This window comes from Delphinus delphis, chromosome 1 (assembly GCF_949987515.2).
Source record: "Delphinus delphis chromosome 1, mDelDel1.2, whole genome shotgun sequence".
Lineage (NCBI taxonomy): Eukaryota > Metazoa > Chordata > Mammalia > Artiodactyla > Delphinidae > Delphinus > Delphinus delphis.
In genome coordinates this window covers 115,294,412-115,310,838 of record NC_082683.1, presented here as the reverse complement: position 1 = coordinate 115,310,838, position 16,427 = coordinate 115,294,412, and the positions used below count along the sequence as shown (strand labels likewise).

Below are 16,427 nucleotides of genomic sequence, written 5' to 3'. Positions count from 1 at the left end.
TGCAGACCAGCAGCAATGGCATCAGCTGGGAGCGTGTTACAAATGCAGAATCTTGGGGTATCCTAGTCCTACTGAATTAGGATTTGCATTCCAACAAAACCCCCAGGCGATTCACATGCACATTAGTTTGAGAAGCGCTGTCCTAGGGTGATGCTTCTCAAATTTGTCTGCACATCAGAATCTCTAGGAAAGTTTTAAAAAATACAGATGCCTGGGTCCCACCCTGAACGTTGCTAATTGAATGGGTCTGGAGTATGGCCAAGGCATCCGATTTTTAAAGCTCCCCTGGTGATCCCATTTTATTTTTTAATTTTATTGAAGTATAGTTGATCTACGATGTTGTGTTCGTCCCCTGGTGATTCTAATGTTCGATGCAAGGCAGGATTCTAACGACAGAGGACACTTATTATTAAGTTCTCTCTTAAGACTGCAACTCATAAGCTCAGGAGGCAGAAATCAGTTCAGTTAAACGAAGAACCTACTCTGTCTGAAGTTTTCTACTGTTGATCCAGTTTATGATAAGTGAGGGGCATCTGGAATGCTCCAGGGTTTACCTTAATCCCGGCACTCCGACACTTGCCCACGGCATCAGGCACTGCAGCTCGGGGAGGGTCAATCATGGAGATGAGCCCCACAAAACAGAGGTTATCCATGGGAAAATTGATTTCATCGGTGTTAAACTTGAATCCCTTGGAGTAAGTGTTCGGCAGACTCAAGAAGCAGAACCCTAGAGAGAGACAGAAGAAAGGACCAGTAGTCATTCCACTGTCTATGTCTCTATCCTGCTCGCCCCAACCTCTTAGATTTTTCAGCCCACAACTAATGACTGTTTTTTTTTTTTTTTTGCGGTATGCGGGCCTCTCACTCTTGTGGCCTCTCCCGTTGCGGAGCACAGGCTCCGGACGCGCAGGCTCAGCGGCCATGGCTCACGGGCCCAGCCGCTCCGCGGCATGTGGGATCTTCCCAGAGCGGGGCACGAACCCGTGTCCCCTGCATCGGCAGGCGGACTCTCAACCACTGCGCCACCAGGGAAGCCCTAATGACTGTTTTGATGCCACTCTTCAAAGCCTTCTCCCACGGCCCCCTCACCTAGCACGCGTTCCCCCAGACCGCCCAGTTCCAAGTAGGCATTCTGGAAGGCTTCCTTTATTTCATCATCCGTTGGGTACTCCTGCCCTTTCAGAAGGTAAGTAGAGCAAAACTCCAAGATCCTCTCAGGCGCCCCCTTCATGATCGGTACGTGGGTCTGGGAGCCGTCCTCCCAAAGGTGGATGGACACCTAGGGAGAGGAGAGGAACAGGAGGAGAGAGCGAGGGTTGGGGCAAAAAAGCAAGGGTAAGGTTTTTGAGGGCAAAGCCGACAGGCAAGCTGCGTCACACCTCCATTTCCTTTGTCCCCTAAACCAGCGCAGCCCCCCTCCCTCCAGCCAAATCCGACCTTTGGTTGAGCCCCTCCTCCCTTGCAGGAACCCCCAGCCTGGTATTATCTGCACAGGAATCTGTTATCTTCTCAGCCAGACTGGACGTGAAGGGCAGCCCAGGCACTCTCCCCTCCCTGCTTCCTCTCTGCCTGGGTGGCTAGAAGCAGAAGTCACGGGGCCACAGAGACAGCAGAGTAGACAGGAAAGAAAACTTAGAGTCAAACACCTGTGCTCTAGGGCCAGCAGGAATGCTTCTTAGCTGTATGACCTCAGGTCAGTCCACTTAACCTCTCCAAACCTTGGCTCCTTTGATAAAATGTAAAAGGTTCTGCGTTGCCCACCTCATTGGGTTTTTATAAAAGAAAGATAATATTTGTAAAGAATATATTGAAAAACACTGACAGTTCTTTACCGTGGTTGTTTGAGCCTGAAGGACGGGATTAGGACGAATAGTAATAACAACATTTATTGAGCACTTATTATGTGCCAGCCACTGTTCCAAGTGCTTTACATGAGTTGTCATTTAATCCTCTCAGCTACTACCCTGTAGTAGTACTATCAATTTCTTTATTTTATAGATGACAAAACTAAGGTTAAGCTGTGTCCAGAATCACACAGCTAGAAAGTAGGGGCTGTCAAGGAAAGAACCCAAATTAACTCACTTTAGAACATGCTCTCTTAACCAACCTATGCTCTAAGTTCTTCGTTAACTCTGTCATCACACATTTAGTGGTGAAGTCTACTTAAAACTTATGATTGTTGCTTTGTTTTTATTAATACTGTCTTTTATTTTTTCCCAAAAAATAAAGTTACCTATTCACTTTGAGTTACCAAACTCTTTAGGCATTCTGACTTGTTTAGTTTGACACTGAATCGTGGTTGCTTCTTACGTTTTTATGTTCATTTTGGGGACTGATGAATAAACTGTTTTCCAAGTGTTGCCAGTAGAATTTGTATAATCACATCTTTCATAATTTTGTTTATATGTTGAATGTACTGTTATTTTGTGTTCGTGAATTTTTTTTTTTTTTTACCAATAAACAGAACACGTCTCAAAACCAAAAAGAAGAAAAAAAAGAATATATCGAAAACTGTGAAACACAATGCAAAAACTGTTAGCCATTCTAGCCCCATGTCTCCTGGAAACATGGCACGGCCCCTGAGAGGGGCTCGACGGTACGAGTTGGGGGTCCCTGTGGCTCAGCTGGGGAGGGGAGAGCGTAGTCAGGAAGGGAACCTGAGGAGACAACTTGAGGACAGAGAAATAAGATCAGTTTCATTTTTCATTTTCCTGTGATCTCTGATCTGGGAAAAGGAACTGTCTCTGGGTTTCCTCTTATGATCGACAGGAAATTCCTGCTACGTAGCCTGTTGGGTAACAAAATCAGCACACTGAGAGGAATTGAGCTTGTGGTACCGAGGGGACCAGACTGTACTGGCCCAAGGAGAAGCTGGGTGGGAAACCTGCGTGTAAAATGTGGTTAAAACGGCTTCTTTGGAAACTTTCCCAAAACTGTTATATTCAAAATATACTTAAGCAGTTAAGAGGGGAAACCTAAACTCATGTAAGGAGAAAGCTGTAAAAAAATTTTTAAAAATTTTTCTGAGTGCTTAAAACCTATTTGTTGACTATCAGAGATTATCAGAGACGGCAGCAAGACCTGCTTAAGCTAGTAATTTGAGCACAGAAGCATCACATCTTGATAGAAAATTACAGGTGAAAAAGATGGGAGAAATCTTGAAATATCAGAACAGAGAAACTTCTTCCTTTCATTTTGATCTCAGAGACGGAAAGAGACCAGGCCTTGCAAACGACCGCCAGGCTAAGATGTCCCTTGCGGGCCAGAGCCTCTGACTGTCCCAAGAACAAGCTGATTAAGGCAGGTTGTTCTTGGGTACGGAGCAAAAGGAGCCAGAGGGGTTTCCTTGGACCCCCCAAGCAAGCCCCGCCAGAGCTGGGTAGCCTGCAGGCTGGCCGAGCACACTTGGTGCAGAGAAGGATTTTGCTGTTTGAATTTGATATTCGGTAGCTCAGAAAAGGCACTAACGTTGTCATTTGGGGGAAAGGTTGCTATTTTGTTTCATGTCCCATCAAATGTCATGGGTATGTTTTACTTTTATTTTGAATCTTGTGGAAGGAGAGGTACCTAATTCTTTCCAATCGAAGGCTTTAATCGGGTCCTGCCAAGCACAGAATTCCTGTCTGGTGAGTGAGGTCACTAAACGTCAGGAAAAAGTGGAAATAAGTTTGCAGTTTGGGCTTAGGGGACCTATCTCATTACACGGATGAAAAGTCAGATGAGACAAAAAACTATGAATCTGTTTCTTTAACTTTTACTCGTTCAGCATTCAGGGTGAAAATATAGGTAATTTGGTTTAAAAAGATCTATATAGCTTTTGTTATGGCTTTTTTTTTTTTTTTTTTCGGTACGCGGGCCTCTCACTGCTGCGGCCTCTCCCGTTGCGGAGCACAGGCTCAGCGGCCATGGCTCACGGGCCCAGCCGCTCTGCGGCATGTGGGATCTTCCCGGACCAGGGCACAAACCCACGTTCCCTGCATCGGCAGGCGGACTCTCAACCACTGCGCCACCAGGGAAGCCCTGTTATGGCTTGTTTTTTAGTTACAAAAATTGTTTTTTCTTGTGACAAAAGCTTTTAAGATCTATTCTCTTAAGCAACTTTCAAATATAAAAGTATGGAACGCCTCTTGAATTTGCCTGTCATGACGGGGCAATGCTGATCTTCTCTGTATTGTTCTAGTCTTAGTGTATGTGCTGCTGGAGCGAGCACTATTACATGTTTTTTAAGACACAAAAGCAAAACTGACTTTTGGGAGTTGAATTTCTTCTCTGTTACCCACACCTGTTGTCTGACCTTTACGGTAGTACATAAATTTGGAGAATTCCACTCCCCTAAGTAAATCACGATTGCCCCATATGAGTCAAAGCTTAGCTGCTAGAGCCCCCATCATGGTGATGCCACCGTTCCCTCCTTTCCACACTTTCCTCAAAGCGTGCCAGGGTTCTCACGTGGGAGGGAAGTACTGGGTTTCTTGTCCCTCACACGCATTTTACTGTCAGGGCCACCACTGTCCCTCCCTCAGCATTTCTCCTTCCCTTCAGTCCTCCTTCCCTTGTCAGTCCTCCCTGGATCATGGACAAAACAGCCCTGGGAAAACAGCTTCGCAAACACTCTGAAAAGCCCTGACCGCCTACCTGATGGCAGCTGCGAGAACTGCAGGCACGGAATGAAAAGAAATATTTGATGACTAGTGAGATAAGATGCCTCAGGGAAGTGACTGGCAAATCCAACATATTCTGCAGCAGCAAATTCACAGTTGCCACAGAGACGCCTTTAACGTGACTTTCTCCAGCCAGCCTTTGCTGCCTATGGACATTTCAGCACTTTATGACCTGCTCTCTGCACAAGTGGCGTAGCCTCAAGTCTGCTTATGACCGAATGCCTCTTCCTTTATCATCTATGCCTGCATGTACCTGTTTGCCACTTTCCCTTAAGGTGACCCTTCCTCCTACCTGGGGTGCTGAGTATCGACCGTATCTGTTCTACAGCTCAGTCATAAAGGCAAAGGCAAAGCTCCCGTTTCCCCAGATGACAAGCCCATCCCCCACTGCTATCTTCCTACCTTTGTCGGTTCTGTACCTGGTACTTATTGGTAGAATTAAAGGGAATTTCTGCCACCTTGGGGCTTTTCTCTCTCATCTCCTTCACAGAGCTGTAAGACTGCTCGATGAACTTGAGGAGGGCTGACTCAGAAGCATCCCCTGCTGTTGCCCGCTGCCGGGATGGGGTGGGTATAATGAGCCCAAGAGGCAAGGCACCTGGGCTGGCCAGTGGTGTCAAGGAGAGGAACAGAATGGGGAGGGGTGCTGGGGGCATCACCGAGGGCCAGAAAAGAGATAATGAGGGGAGAGGGCAGGTTATACCCTGGACACTGAGGTACCCTTTACTCCCTTGGGCCTGACACCTTAGCTATGGGAAGGTACTCCGGATTAGCCTTAAAATCAGCCCGGTTGCAGAGGCCAGCGATTCGGGCCAGGATAAACCAGGTATCAGAGCCCTTGGCAAATGAATTCCCTAGGGAGAGAGAACAGAACTGTCAGCAGGGATAGGAGAGCTTAAAGCAGGAGTTTATTCACACCCCTTCTGCGCCCAGATGCTTCTCAGAGACAACATTTCATCTCCTCCACACCTCCCTGCTCTCCTCTCACTTTGCAGCTACCTTCTTGCTGTCTGGACTCACCACGCCCTGTCAGCTACTCATCACATTCCCCACATCCTTCCACTCTCTGACCGCCAACGCCACTAGTCACCAGTCTGTTCTTCGCTGGTGTCAGCCTCATAGATGGTCCTGTCGAACCACAGGTGGGCGACGGTCATGCGGTTCTGGGTGAGGGTGCCCGTCTTGTCGGAACAGGTGGTGGAAGTGGAGCCCAGTGTCTCCACCGCCTCCAGGTTCTTCACCAGGCAGTTCTTCCGAGCCATGCACTTGGCTGTCAGGGTCAGACACACCTAAGGCCGTGAACAGGGGAGAGGGGAAACGGAGAGGAGAGCTTGGCTGCTCACAGCGCTTTGTGTTTTTGGAAATCTGATCGTTTTCACTGCTCTTTTAATTTTTTATATTTATTTCCCTTTTGTTACCACCTAGTCTTTAGAAATCCCATCTGTGGCTATGGGAAAGGAAATTAGGAAAGTGATTTCGGTTTGTACTTTATGGCAGAGTTTCAAAAGAAGAGTGCTTTCTTTTACCGGGGTATCATAGAGAATGATCTATTCCTCCTGGAATATTCCTCTCCCCCTCGATCCTTTCATCTTTTCTATTCTGCAGCCTCTACTCCATTCAAGTTCAAGCTACACTTCTTTCTCAAGTCCAGTCTTTCCAGGGACCACGGTGAGAGCTAACCTTTGATTGTGGCATAAGATGCTGTGTGTGGAGGAGGGTTGTACCACTAGTTTAAAAAAGGAGTGGGGAGGAGAGAATGATGAAACTGAGAAGGACTGTTGCAGCGCTGAGAATGACTTGAGAAGTCACTTAAACCAAAAGGTTTTTGTTGACCATAAATCCAGTGAAAGTCAGGTGTGGGGCAAGGTTATTTTAAAAACGAATGAATTCTTAGGCTGCGGTTATGTACAGAATTCTAATCACGGAGTTGTTATTTATTTACACAATATCATGAGTACTGATGTTTTTGTGCTAGTCTAACCACACCCTGGGTATTATTCTCATTTCCATTTTAAGAAGGGTATTGATAAAGGAGAGCATACCCCAAACAGGTGATCAGCGAGACGAGGGGTCTGAAGATGTGTCACAGGAAAAAGGGCTAAGGGAAAAGGGATTATACGACCTCTCCCCTGGAGAGTTTGAGGGGACATAATGGCTATTGTCAAAGATCTAAAGGGTTGGGCTTCCCTGGTGGCGCAGTGGTTGAGAGTCCGCCTGCCGATGCAGGGGACACGGGTTCGTGCCCCGGTCCGGGAAGATCCCACATGCCGCGGAGCAGCTGGGCCCGTGAGCCATGGCCGCTGGGCCTGCACGTCCGGAGCCTGTGCTCCACAACGGGAGAGGCCACAACGGTGAGAGGCCCGTGTACCGCAAAAAAAAAAAAAAAAGATCCAAAGGGTAGGTTTGTAGAAGAGAGAAAATTGACTTATTTTGTATTTCTTCAGATGGGAAAACTGGGACCAAACAGGGAACCGTATGTCTGCTCAATATGATGAAATCTAACTAGAGCAATCCAACAATGAAATGAGGTCAGATAAAAAGGGGTGGGCTTCCCATGACTAGAAATCATCATCATCTCCTACAGATTTTATGAAGGGTATTTGGCATTGGTTGAAAGGTTGAATTTATACGGGCTTTGAAGTCCTTTCCAGTAAGATTCTATAATCCTAAATTAATCTTCTTCTATGAACTGATGAATAAATTGAGGCCCGGAGTGCAGTGAGTTGGCCAGATTCACCAGCCAGTACACCCAGGACTGGAACTCACTCCCGGTGATTGATAATCTATGCTTTCCGCATCGTAACTCACTTCTTTTCTCATTAAAGAGAGAAGGCACTGGAAAATAGGGGTGAAGGAAGTCAGTGGAATTTGGGAGCTCAATGATTTGACATCTGTATATGCATGAGAGTACTCTGCCCTGGAGAGGTTCAGCCCCGAAAGAGATACTAGTGATTTCATTTCCTTGGGGTTGTTTGTCTGCCCTGGGGCCACATTCCACCTTAGCTACTCACAGTAATGGTGGCCAGCAGCCCCTCAGGCACGTTGGCCACAATGATGCCAATAAGAAAAATAACAGCCTCCAGCCAGATGTAGCCCAAGATAAGTGAGAGCCCAAAGAAAGCGACACCGAGGAAGATGGCCACTGCTGTGATCAGATGGATGAAGTGTTTGATCTCCATAGCCATGGGGGTCTGGCCCACTGCCAGGTCAGAGGTCAGCGAGGCAATTCGGCCCATCACTGTGGAGTCTCCTGTGGCAGTCACGATGCCCCGGGCTGTCCCTGTGGATGAAGGGGGAAGTCTGAATTGGAAAGGCTGTTGGGCTTGGTTCCTACAAAGAGAAAACTGTCAACAGTCAAAAACAAGGTAGAAACTCAAGGTCCTCTGAGAAGTTATAATGTTCTACTGTCTTTACAGTTCGCTTATGCAAGTGAAGGTCTCCTCATCTGAAGAATCTCTGAAGAGGTTTCACAGTTCTCCAGAGATACCCAATTTTATTGCCTAATTGCCTTCACTGTCAAGAAGGTCTTTGTTACACTTAGTCTAAATCTCTTCCATTGCCTGTATGTTTCTTATTTTGTTCTCAGCAGCTGAAGAGCTTCTCCAGCCCCAGGAATAGTGGTTACCCTTCTGCTAGAATCCTGTGTTCCAATATCTCCCCATCCTCTAACCCAGGGCTACTCAATTTGCCGCCCCCATCCCCAGGAGACATTTGTCAAGGTCTGGAGGCACATTTGGTTGTCACGACTGAGGTTGCTACTGGCACCTAGTGGGCAGAGAGCAGGGATACTGCCAGGCATCGTGCAACTCACAGGACAGCCCTCCTCTCCCGCTACCACGAAGAACAGCGCGGAACAATTGTCAGCAGTGTCGAGGTTGAGAAACTCTGCTCTGACCGAGCCTCTTCCCTGTTTTGCTGGCTGGAGCCAGTCTGCCCCCTGCTGGGTGGCATAGGCCATAACATGGCCCCTGAATCAGACGGGGAACTTGACATACCCAGGATGTAGCTTGAAATGAGGGGCCCCATAAGGTTCTTTGCTCAAAATAATTCTTCCTGCTTCACCATGATGGCTGAAATTCCTACCATTAAAGTTACAGTCAGAATCACCCAGAAAAGCAACATATTATAGAAATAGCACTTATTTTCGAATCAGAAGGACTCAGGGCTAGAAGTTCAACTTCCAATGTACTAGCTGTTCACCCTAGAGTAAGTTACTTAACCTCTCTGAGACTCAGGTTCCCTCATCTTTAAAATGGGGTAAAAGCATCTACAAAGCTGTGAGAATTAAATGTTTTTAAAAGAGCCTAGAACAGGGTTGGGCACATGGCACTCAAATATTTGTTTCTTTTTTTCTCCATTTAGATGAATTTATGGTCTCCAGAAGGATGGCTAGAGAATCGCACATACGCCTTGCAGGGTAGCTCTAACCTGGCAGCTCCCACGAACACCATAGCATGGAGCGGCCAGTCCATTTTCAAGGTCACCTTCAGCATTATGAGTCTGAGAGCAGGTTCTGCTCCGACCGACAGCAGACGAGTGAGGTCACTGCTATGTGAAGAGTGGTTCTGGAACGCCTCACAGTATGAGGCACTCTGCAGGTGAGCAGGAAGATACTGAAATAATTGAGAGGTGCTGAGAGGGTTTATTTTGGCAGGGGGTAGGGGTGGCTAGGGTATGGTGTCACTTATAGTCATTTTGTGCCATGGTTTAATCTAGTTCTTCATTTTTCTTCCTTCTGCTATGGTTTTCCCCATGCTTGGAGAGACAGGATTTAATAACTAATCCCAATGTGTCTAGAGAGGGGGAAGGTTGATGTCAACCTTGGGGAAGGTTAAGAAGGCCAAGCCTCCCATATTCCAGGCTAGACTGACTTCTTCCTACGCCTTCTATACAATGCCAGAGAAATAGCTTACCATCTCCCCCCTACCCCCTATGAAGATGCATGAGAACCCAAAGAGAGATGTTTGTACCAGCAGCCCCGTCAAGGGCCACCGTGATGAAAGCAGAGAGGCAAGGGCCTAGGATAAATGTTAAAGTGATGCTACCTGTTTGCAGATTGCATAGGGATTCCTCAGTTTAACAGTCAAGAGCTCCTTCAACCTAACTCCACCCTCTTGGTCACATCTTGGGTCCCTCTAGCCTCCTATTAAAGCCTTCTCTATTCTAGTCAGATCCCTGTTTCTTAGATGGAATTCCATCATCCACTTTCCCTGTTATTTGAAGCATATAATTTGTTGATGAAAAGCCTACTTTGGAAGGACAAATCTGAGCAAATTTCTTCCTAAAATTTAATAATAAGAATCTCATGTTTTTGGAGGAAGCTTGCTAACTTGCATCTTTCTGTTCAATCAAGTTAAAAAATTTTTTTAATATATATTTTATTTTCTAGTTAGATTCTTCTTCAGTCTTAATGGTACTCTACTCCTTTAAGCTATTTCCAAATTAAATAATTTTATTACCAGAGGGGTCATTAGCAAGCTTTATTCCAGGGGAGGTTCTGTGGAAAGAGCATGGGCTTTGGAGACAGACCTTCATTAGAATCCTTGATCCTCCTCTTTTTTGTTGAGTTGTGCTCTCGGGTGCTGCATTTAATTTCTTTGAACCTTGGGCTTTCATGTGTAAAATAGGAATAATATCTGTTGTATAGTCTTGTTAGAATCAGATTTCTGTGGCATTTGACACGTGCTAAGCATTCAATTAAAGAATAGCTATTTCTTAGACACCCAAACATTTATTCTTAAGCATAAATGATGGTTTTCATGTGTGTTCCAGAGAGTTTTGCAGGCCTTCTTAAGCAGAAAGGATGAAGGAGAGGTTGACATAATGATATTGAGCCCATTGGTACCACTTTGGCCAGAGCTGTCTCCCAGTTCAAGGATGCCCTAGATGCTAAGAACAAAGCCAAAGGTGTGAGTGGCACCTCTGGTAACTCAGATTTCCAATGTCAGTACCCTCTCTTGGGATAGTGAGAAGTTAGGGCTTACTTCAGGAGAAGAGTGACTTAGCAGAGCTGAATAATTTTCCTCCCTTCTGTGCTATTTTCAGCTCATAGAGCATAGTCCATTCACTAGATAGAGTAAAAATAGCTACAATTACAGGGCACTTAGAGTGTGTTAGGTCTTGTGCTAGGCATTTTATTGTGTATTATCTCCTTTAACCCACATAAAAATCTATGGAGTAGTGACTTTTAGTATCATCAGTGCACAGATGTGGAAATGATGGCTTTGACCTTTCATCAAAGTTTGTATAGCTCATGAGGGATGAAGAACGTAGACTATTTACTGGCTGTTACCTTCCCTACTGCCCTTAGAAGATAGAGAGGTCTGGAAATCTTTGTTTCAATCTTTGCTTTTGAATGTAGGCTACTTATGATGCGATATTCACCTTCCACACAGTTGGTGGAGAGGAAGCAGATATTTTGGGTCTCCAGAGGGTTCTCATTGGTGAAATCAGAGGAGTGGGATTGGGGCTCTGACTCTCCTGTCAAGGATGAGTTGTCCACCTGGGATGGGAGAGAGGACAGGTCATGGAAAAAAAACACCAACATCATCATTATTGACATGCAGAGAGAAGCATAAACTTACACACCACTGTAACCTCAAATCTGCACTTGTGACTTCTCAAGGTTCTGAACAATAAGATCATATTTTTTTGAACTGAGTCCAGGTCACTGCAGTGCTCTAAGATCATACTTGGCCCCCTTCCATAGCGTTTCACATCCCCTCACCTTACATCCTTGTGAAGAGATAAGCCAGATGTCAGCAGGGATCCGGTCTCCCCGCTTCACTTCTACCAGGTCTCCTACCACCATGTCTTATATAGGGATCTGAATCTTCTCTCCACCTCGGATTACCAGAGCTTGCTGTGGGAAGATAGCGTAGGGTCATTTCCAAAGCTTTTTGCTCCCCTCATCCATTTCCTGCTCTCTTTCCCTCTGATTCCCTTTTCTTACACTGTCACTCACCACATCATTCTCGAAGGTCTCTTGGGTAGATTGCAAATTCTTACCATCGCTGTCTGCAGGGCCCTTTGATGCTCCTCTCACTAAACTGTGAGGTCTATCTTCCCATTCCTACACTTAGGCTTGGCTGTATGGCTTGCTTTGGCCCATAGGACATTAGCAAATGTAGTGCAAGCAGGCACATAGAAAGTGCTTGCACACTGGGGCTTGCCCTCTGCCACCATATTGAATGTGCTCAAGCTACCCTCCTGGAGGGAGAAAGATGATAAGGAGAGAGGCCCCAGCTGTCCATGACATCTCAGCTGAGGCCCCAGACACCTGAATGAAGCCTTCCAAGGCCACCCAGCACCAGTCAAGGTCAGCCCAGATCAGAAGAGCAGCCCAGCCACAGAATTGTGAGAAATACTATGTTCATTGTTTTGAGCCACTGTGTTTTGGGGTGGCTTGTTTAGCAGCAAAAACTGATAGTCTCCAAACTCCTACTTCATTCTACCGAAACGTTTCCCACTGAACTCTTACCCAAGGAAGGAATTAAGTTATGCTGACACCAAAGGCAGAAGAAGCTCCTGGGCTATAATGCTAGAACGTGATCGTGTCATTGGGAAAATATGCAGCCTGTTCCTTTCCAAGTTTTCAAGCCCTGTGCCTAGGAACCCCCTTCTACTGTCATATTATTTCCAGGTTCTTTAGAAAAGTTTTATTTGAAAATAATATAAACTTTCAAAAGAGTTGCAAGAATAAAAATTGTACCAAGAACACCCATATAACCTGTACCCAGATTCATCTGTGAGCATTTTACCCCATTTGCTTTGTCATTTGTTCCCTGTCTCTATATATGTGTGTATGTAAATACTTTTTTTCCTGAACTATTTGAGGGCAAGTTACATACATCATGATCTTTTATTGTACATACTTCAATGTGCATTTCCCAAGAATTAGGATATTAAATAACCATAATACAGTTATCAAATTCAGGAAATTTCACATTGCCACAATACTTTCACCTGCTGTCTGCATTCCAGTTTTGTCAATGGACCCAATATACCCTTTACAGCATTATTTTCTGCTCCAGCACAGGATCTGGTCTAGGGTCAGGTATTACATTTAGCTGTCATGTCTCTTTAGCCTCCTTTAATCTGGATCACTTCCATCGCTGTTCTTTGTCTTTAAGGCCATCGACATTTGAAGAATCCACCCTCCCTTTGCCCCACCCCCCCCTTTTTGGAATAGAACCCCCAAAGATTTGGGGTTTCAGATTATGCTCATTGGATTCAGCTCATGCATTCCAGACCAGACCACTTCATGGATGTTATTGTGTTTTTCTCAGGGTACTTTTTTTAAAGTCTTTTTTTTTTTTTTTTGTGGTACGCGGGCCTCTCACTGTTGTGGCCTCTCCCGTTGTGGAGCACAGTCTCTGGACGCGCAGGCTCAGCGGCCATGGCTCACGGGCCCAGCCTCTCCGCGGCATGTGGGATCTTCCCGGACCGGGGCACAAACCCATGTCCCCTGCATCGGCAGGCGGACTCTCAACCACTGCGCCACCAGGGAAGCCCAAATTTTTTTAAAGTCTTTTTTTTTTTTTTGTGGTATTTTCTCAGGGTACTTTTAAGGCCTGATAGAATAAAACCTAAGTGAATGTCACCCTCATTACCAGCCTCATTCAGTTCACTCACGGTAGGAAATAATTCTTCAGGGGACATACAAATCATGCATTTGGCTGCATTCTACGCATCCTCCCACTATATCCTTCCACATGAATCCTACCTGAGGTACCATGATCTTAAAAGACTCCATGATCTTGGAGCTCTTGGCCTCCTGATAATAGGAGAAGCAGCCGGTGATGATGTCCACAACTGTTAGTACAATGCTGAGGTACAGCTGGGGGTTGGGAAACAAAGGGCTCATCAGTAGGTCCTTTTCTTCCTCTTCATCCTCAGGAAGTCAGCTTGCAAGGGTAACAGCCATTTTTCCAGGTGGAAGAAACCATGGGACTCGGTGGGAGAGCACAGGGGCTGAGCACAGGCCCGGTTCTCTGGGCTTCCTTGTGAAGGAACCCAGAGCTACAGTGAGGGGCCAGCAAAATCCCAGGCCCGAGAAAGCCTATATCTTCCTCTCCAGGAAGGCTATTCATGGGGTAGAGTGAGGCTATTGAGGGAGATGGAGAGGAAGGATAGGAAGAGATTAAAATTCTATGAAAGAGAATGGATAGCAAAGTGCTTTGATGACCAGTTGGGAAGATAATCACAGGACAGCAGGTTTCTGGGGGGAACGTTGTATCTCAGGGAGCTGAATCAGGAGCTATCTAGATAAGAGGGAAACCAGGAAGGACCAAAGCTTCCTTAGAAAATCCTGGGAGTATAGGGATTTGGGCCAGAGGACTTCAGGAGTGCTAGGTGCTGAGCAGAAGAGTATCGAGGGCTAAGCAGACACTGGGCTTGGCAGTAGTAGTTGAACAGACTCACATTATCTTTGGTAGGGTCCTCATGGAAGTATAACTGGATGCCATAGGCCACGAAGCGGAGACCGGCACCAGTCCACAGTAGGAGGGAAAAGCCACCAAACGGTTGTTTTCAGAATTTAACCCATTCTGGAGCGGTAGGGGGTGGGCTAAGTGTATTGGGTCCATCTCGAGCCAGAGTTTCCTGTGCCTCTTCAGGGCTATGGCCCTGTGTGGAAAAGAAATAGGAATGGACGGAGAACCATGAAACCGGACCAGTCTCCCATGGTTACCAGATGGCCATCCCAAGCCCCTCCAGTGAAGAAATTCTAGAGTTAGGGGAACTTACATTTTGAGGGCTTTTATTTAAGTTTATTTGTGGTCGTTGTATTAGTGGTTATAGCAGCAGCAGCAGTAATAGTGATAATAGCAGAAATAAATGATTTTGTTGTTGAACCAGCAGTTCTCAAAGTGTGGTCTGGGGACCCATGGGGTCCTGAGACCCTTTCAGGCGGGGTCCACAAGGTCAAACAATTTTCAGAATAATACTAAATTGTTTGTCTTTTTCACGTTCATTCTCTTAAGTATACTGTAGAATTTTCCTAAGGCTACAGGGCACATGATAGCACAATAGCGTTAATGCTGAAAATATATGAGAATCTAGCTGTCTTCTATTAAAAAGCTAGACATGAAAGAGATTTGCAAAAATGTAAAATGCCACTAATTTTTTTTGTTTTGAAAAACAGAGTTATTTGTCATAAAAATATTATCTGTACTAATATATAATGGTTGTTTATAAATGAGTTAGGAAATACTTTTTAATTTTCTCAATTTTAATTTCTAATACGATAAATCTAAGTAGATGTAATCCACATAAGCAAAAGCTCTTTGGGGTCCTTGATGGGTCCCGAGGACAAAGGTTTGAGAGGTGCTGCCCTAACCCATCCTCATTCTCTCATCGAATCCTGAACTCTCTTTGCGTAGTTACCATTTCACCTTTTTCTGAGTGTGTGTCCTTGGCTGGGCGCAGGTTAAGGGTAAGAACATTGACCTTGAACCTAGGGGCTAGATTTCTAGCCCTGCTTTTGTCCTGGCAGCCTCAAGGTCGGGAATGGAGACCCTCTGCCTCCCTCAGGGAGTTCCTTCACTCACCTTGGTTAGGTCCACAGAATATTTGGTGCTCAGCTCGTCCAAGGTTAATTTGTGATCATCCTGAGGGGGCAGTAGAGTCATTGAGGGACAGGGGGTGATGCATGATTTCTAGGGGAAACATTTCAGGGAAGAGAGGTGGCACTGGTTGAGGGACAGGGGGTGATGCATCATTTCTAGGGGAAACATTTTGGGGAAGGGAGGTGGCACTGGCCTGTGTGATCAGTTTTCAAGGTGAGACATTAGAAGCCTGAGGGTTGAGAGGGGTTTTTGGAGGGCAATTTGTCAGCACCCATTTCGGGTGTTCTTACCATGACCACTTCCTTCTTCAGGTCCTCCATCTCTCTCTTTTTTGTCCTCTTCATCTTTCTTTTACTCATTTTAGGACCCTTAGGTCTTGGGCTTGGATTCTGCTCATGAGGTGTCACGGTCCCTTTTCTCCCTCCAAGCCCCATGGCTTTCCCTGGATATGGCTGCCCCAGATCAACTGGTGGGAAGAAAGCAAAGAGAGTGAGGGGTGTGAGGAAATCAGGAGGAAGGAGGGGGAGAGGGGTGAGAGGAAGAATGGCTGAGCCGGGGGAGGACTGAAGGAGAGAGAGAGGGAGGGTGGTCGGGGGGCAGCGGTGAAGCCCTAGATGGAGGAGGAGGAGGTGTCAGGAAGGAGGGCACAGGAGGGATGAGGGGAGCCTGGGGCCTGAGGTACAGGAAGGAGAGGGATGAAGAGAGGGAGTCGAAGAAATGAAGTGTGGAGAGTACTATGTGCCTAAGTGATGAAGATGCTGCAGGACCCTGAGCAGGTGGGAAGTGCAGTGGGCTTCAGGGCACGCTGGGAGCTCCCCCCAGCACCGAGGCAACAACCAGGCCTGTTGTCACAAAGACCTCAGGAAAGTTCTAACTGAGAATCCACAAGTCTCAGTCTCTGGGTTTAAGAATGATTGGAGAAGTTTCTGCCACAGAGAGAACTGCAGTCTGATGGCAAGGCTAGAACAAAGTCCCAGTCTGGTCCTGCTGACCTCCGAGACTCAGAGGTACCCTGGATAGCTGACTCAAAAAATAAAGCAGGCAGTCTGTGTGTGTGTGTGTGTGTGTGTGTGTGTGTGTGTGTGTGTGTGTGTGTTTTTGCTGAGGTGCCCTGCCCACAGACATTGACTTTGAGCTTTTGGTTGTAGGAGATCAGAGAGCAGAATAGGTCAGATCTTGGACTTTTGAATCTGTCCTG

The 16,427-nt window shown here is 46.2% G+C and overlaps 1 protein-coding gene and 1 pseudogene across 1 annotated transcript in view; both read right to left on the bottom strand.

Moving 5' to 3' along the window:
* LOC132438374 (sodium/potassium-transporting ATPase subunit alpha-4-like) overlaps nt 1-15,663 on the bottom strand; it is a 29,946-nt gene extending 14,283 nt beyond the window's left edge. The window contains 12 exon segments of the mRNA XM_060032527.1: nt 555-727; nt 1,090-1,279; nt 5,081-5,215; nt 5,406-5,515; nt 5,752-5,950; nt 7,673-7,941; nt 11,046-11,163; nt 11,389-11,523; nt 13,387-13,500; nt 14,085-14,288; nt 15,212-15,271; nt 15,520-15,663. Of these exon segments, the coding sequence (XP_059888510.1) occupies nt 555-727; nt 1,090-1,279; nt 5,081-5,215; nt 5,406-5,515; nt 5,752-5,950; nt 7,673-7,941; nt 11,046-11,163; nt 11,389-11,523; nt 13,387-13,500; nt 14,085-14,288; nt 15,212-15,271; nt 15,520-15,663 (1,851 nt within the window).
* On the bottom strand, nt 4,110-4,210 carry LOC132416224 (U6 spliceosomal RNA; annotated as a pseudogene).
* Nucleotides 15,664-16,427: the final 764 nt, after the last annotated feature.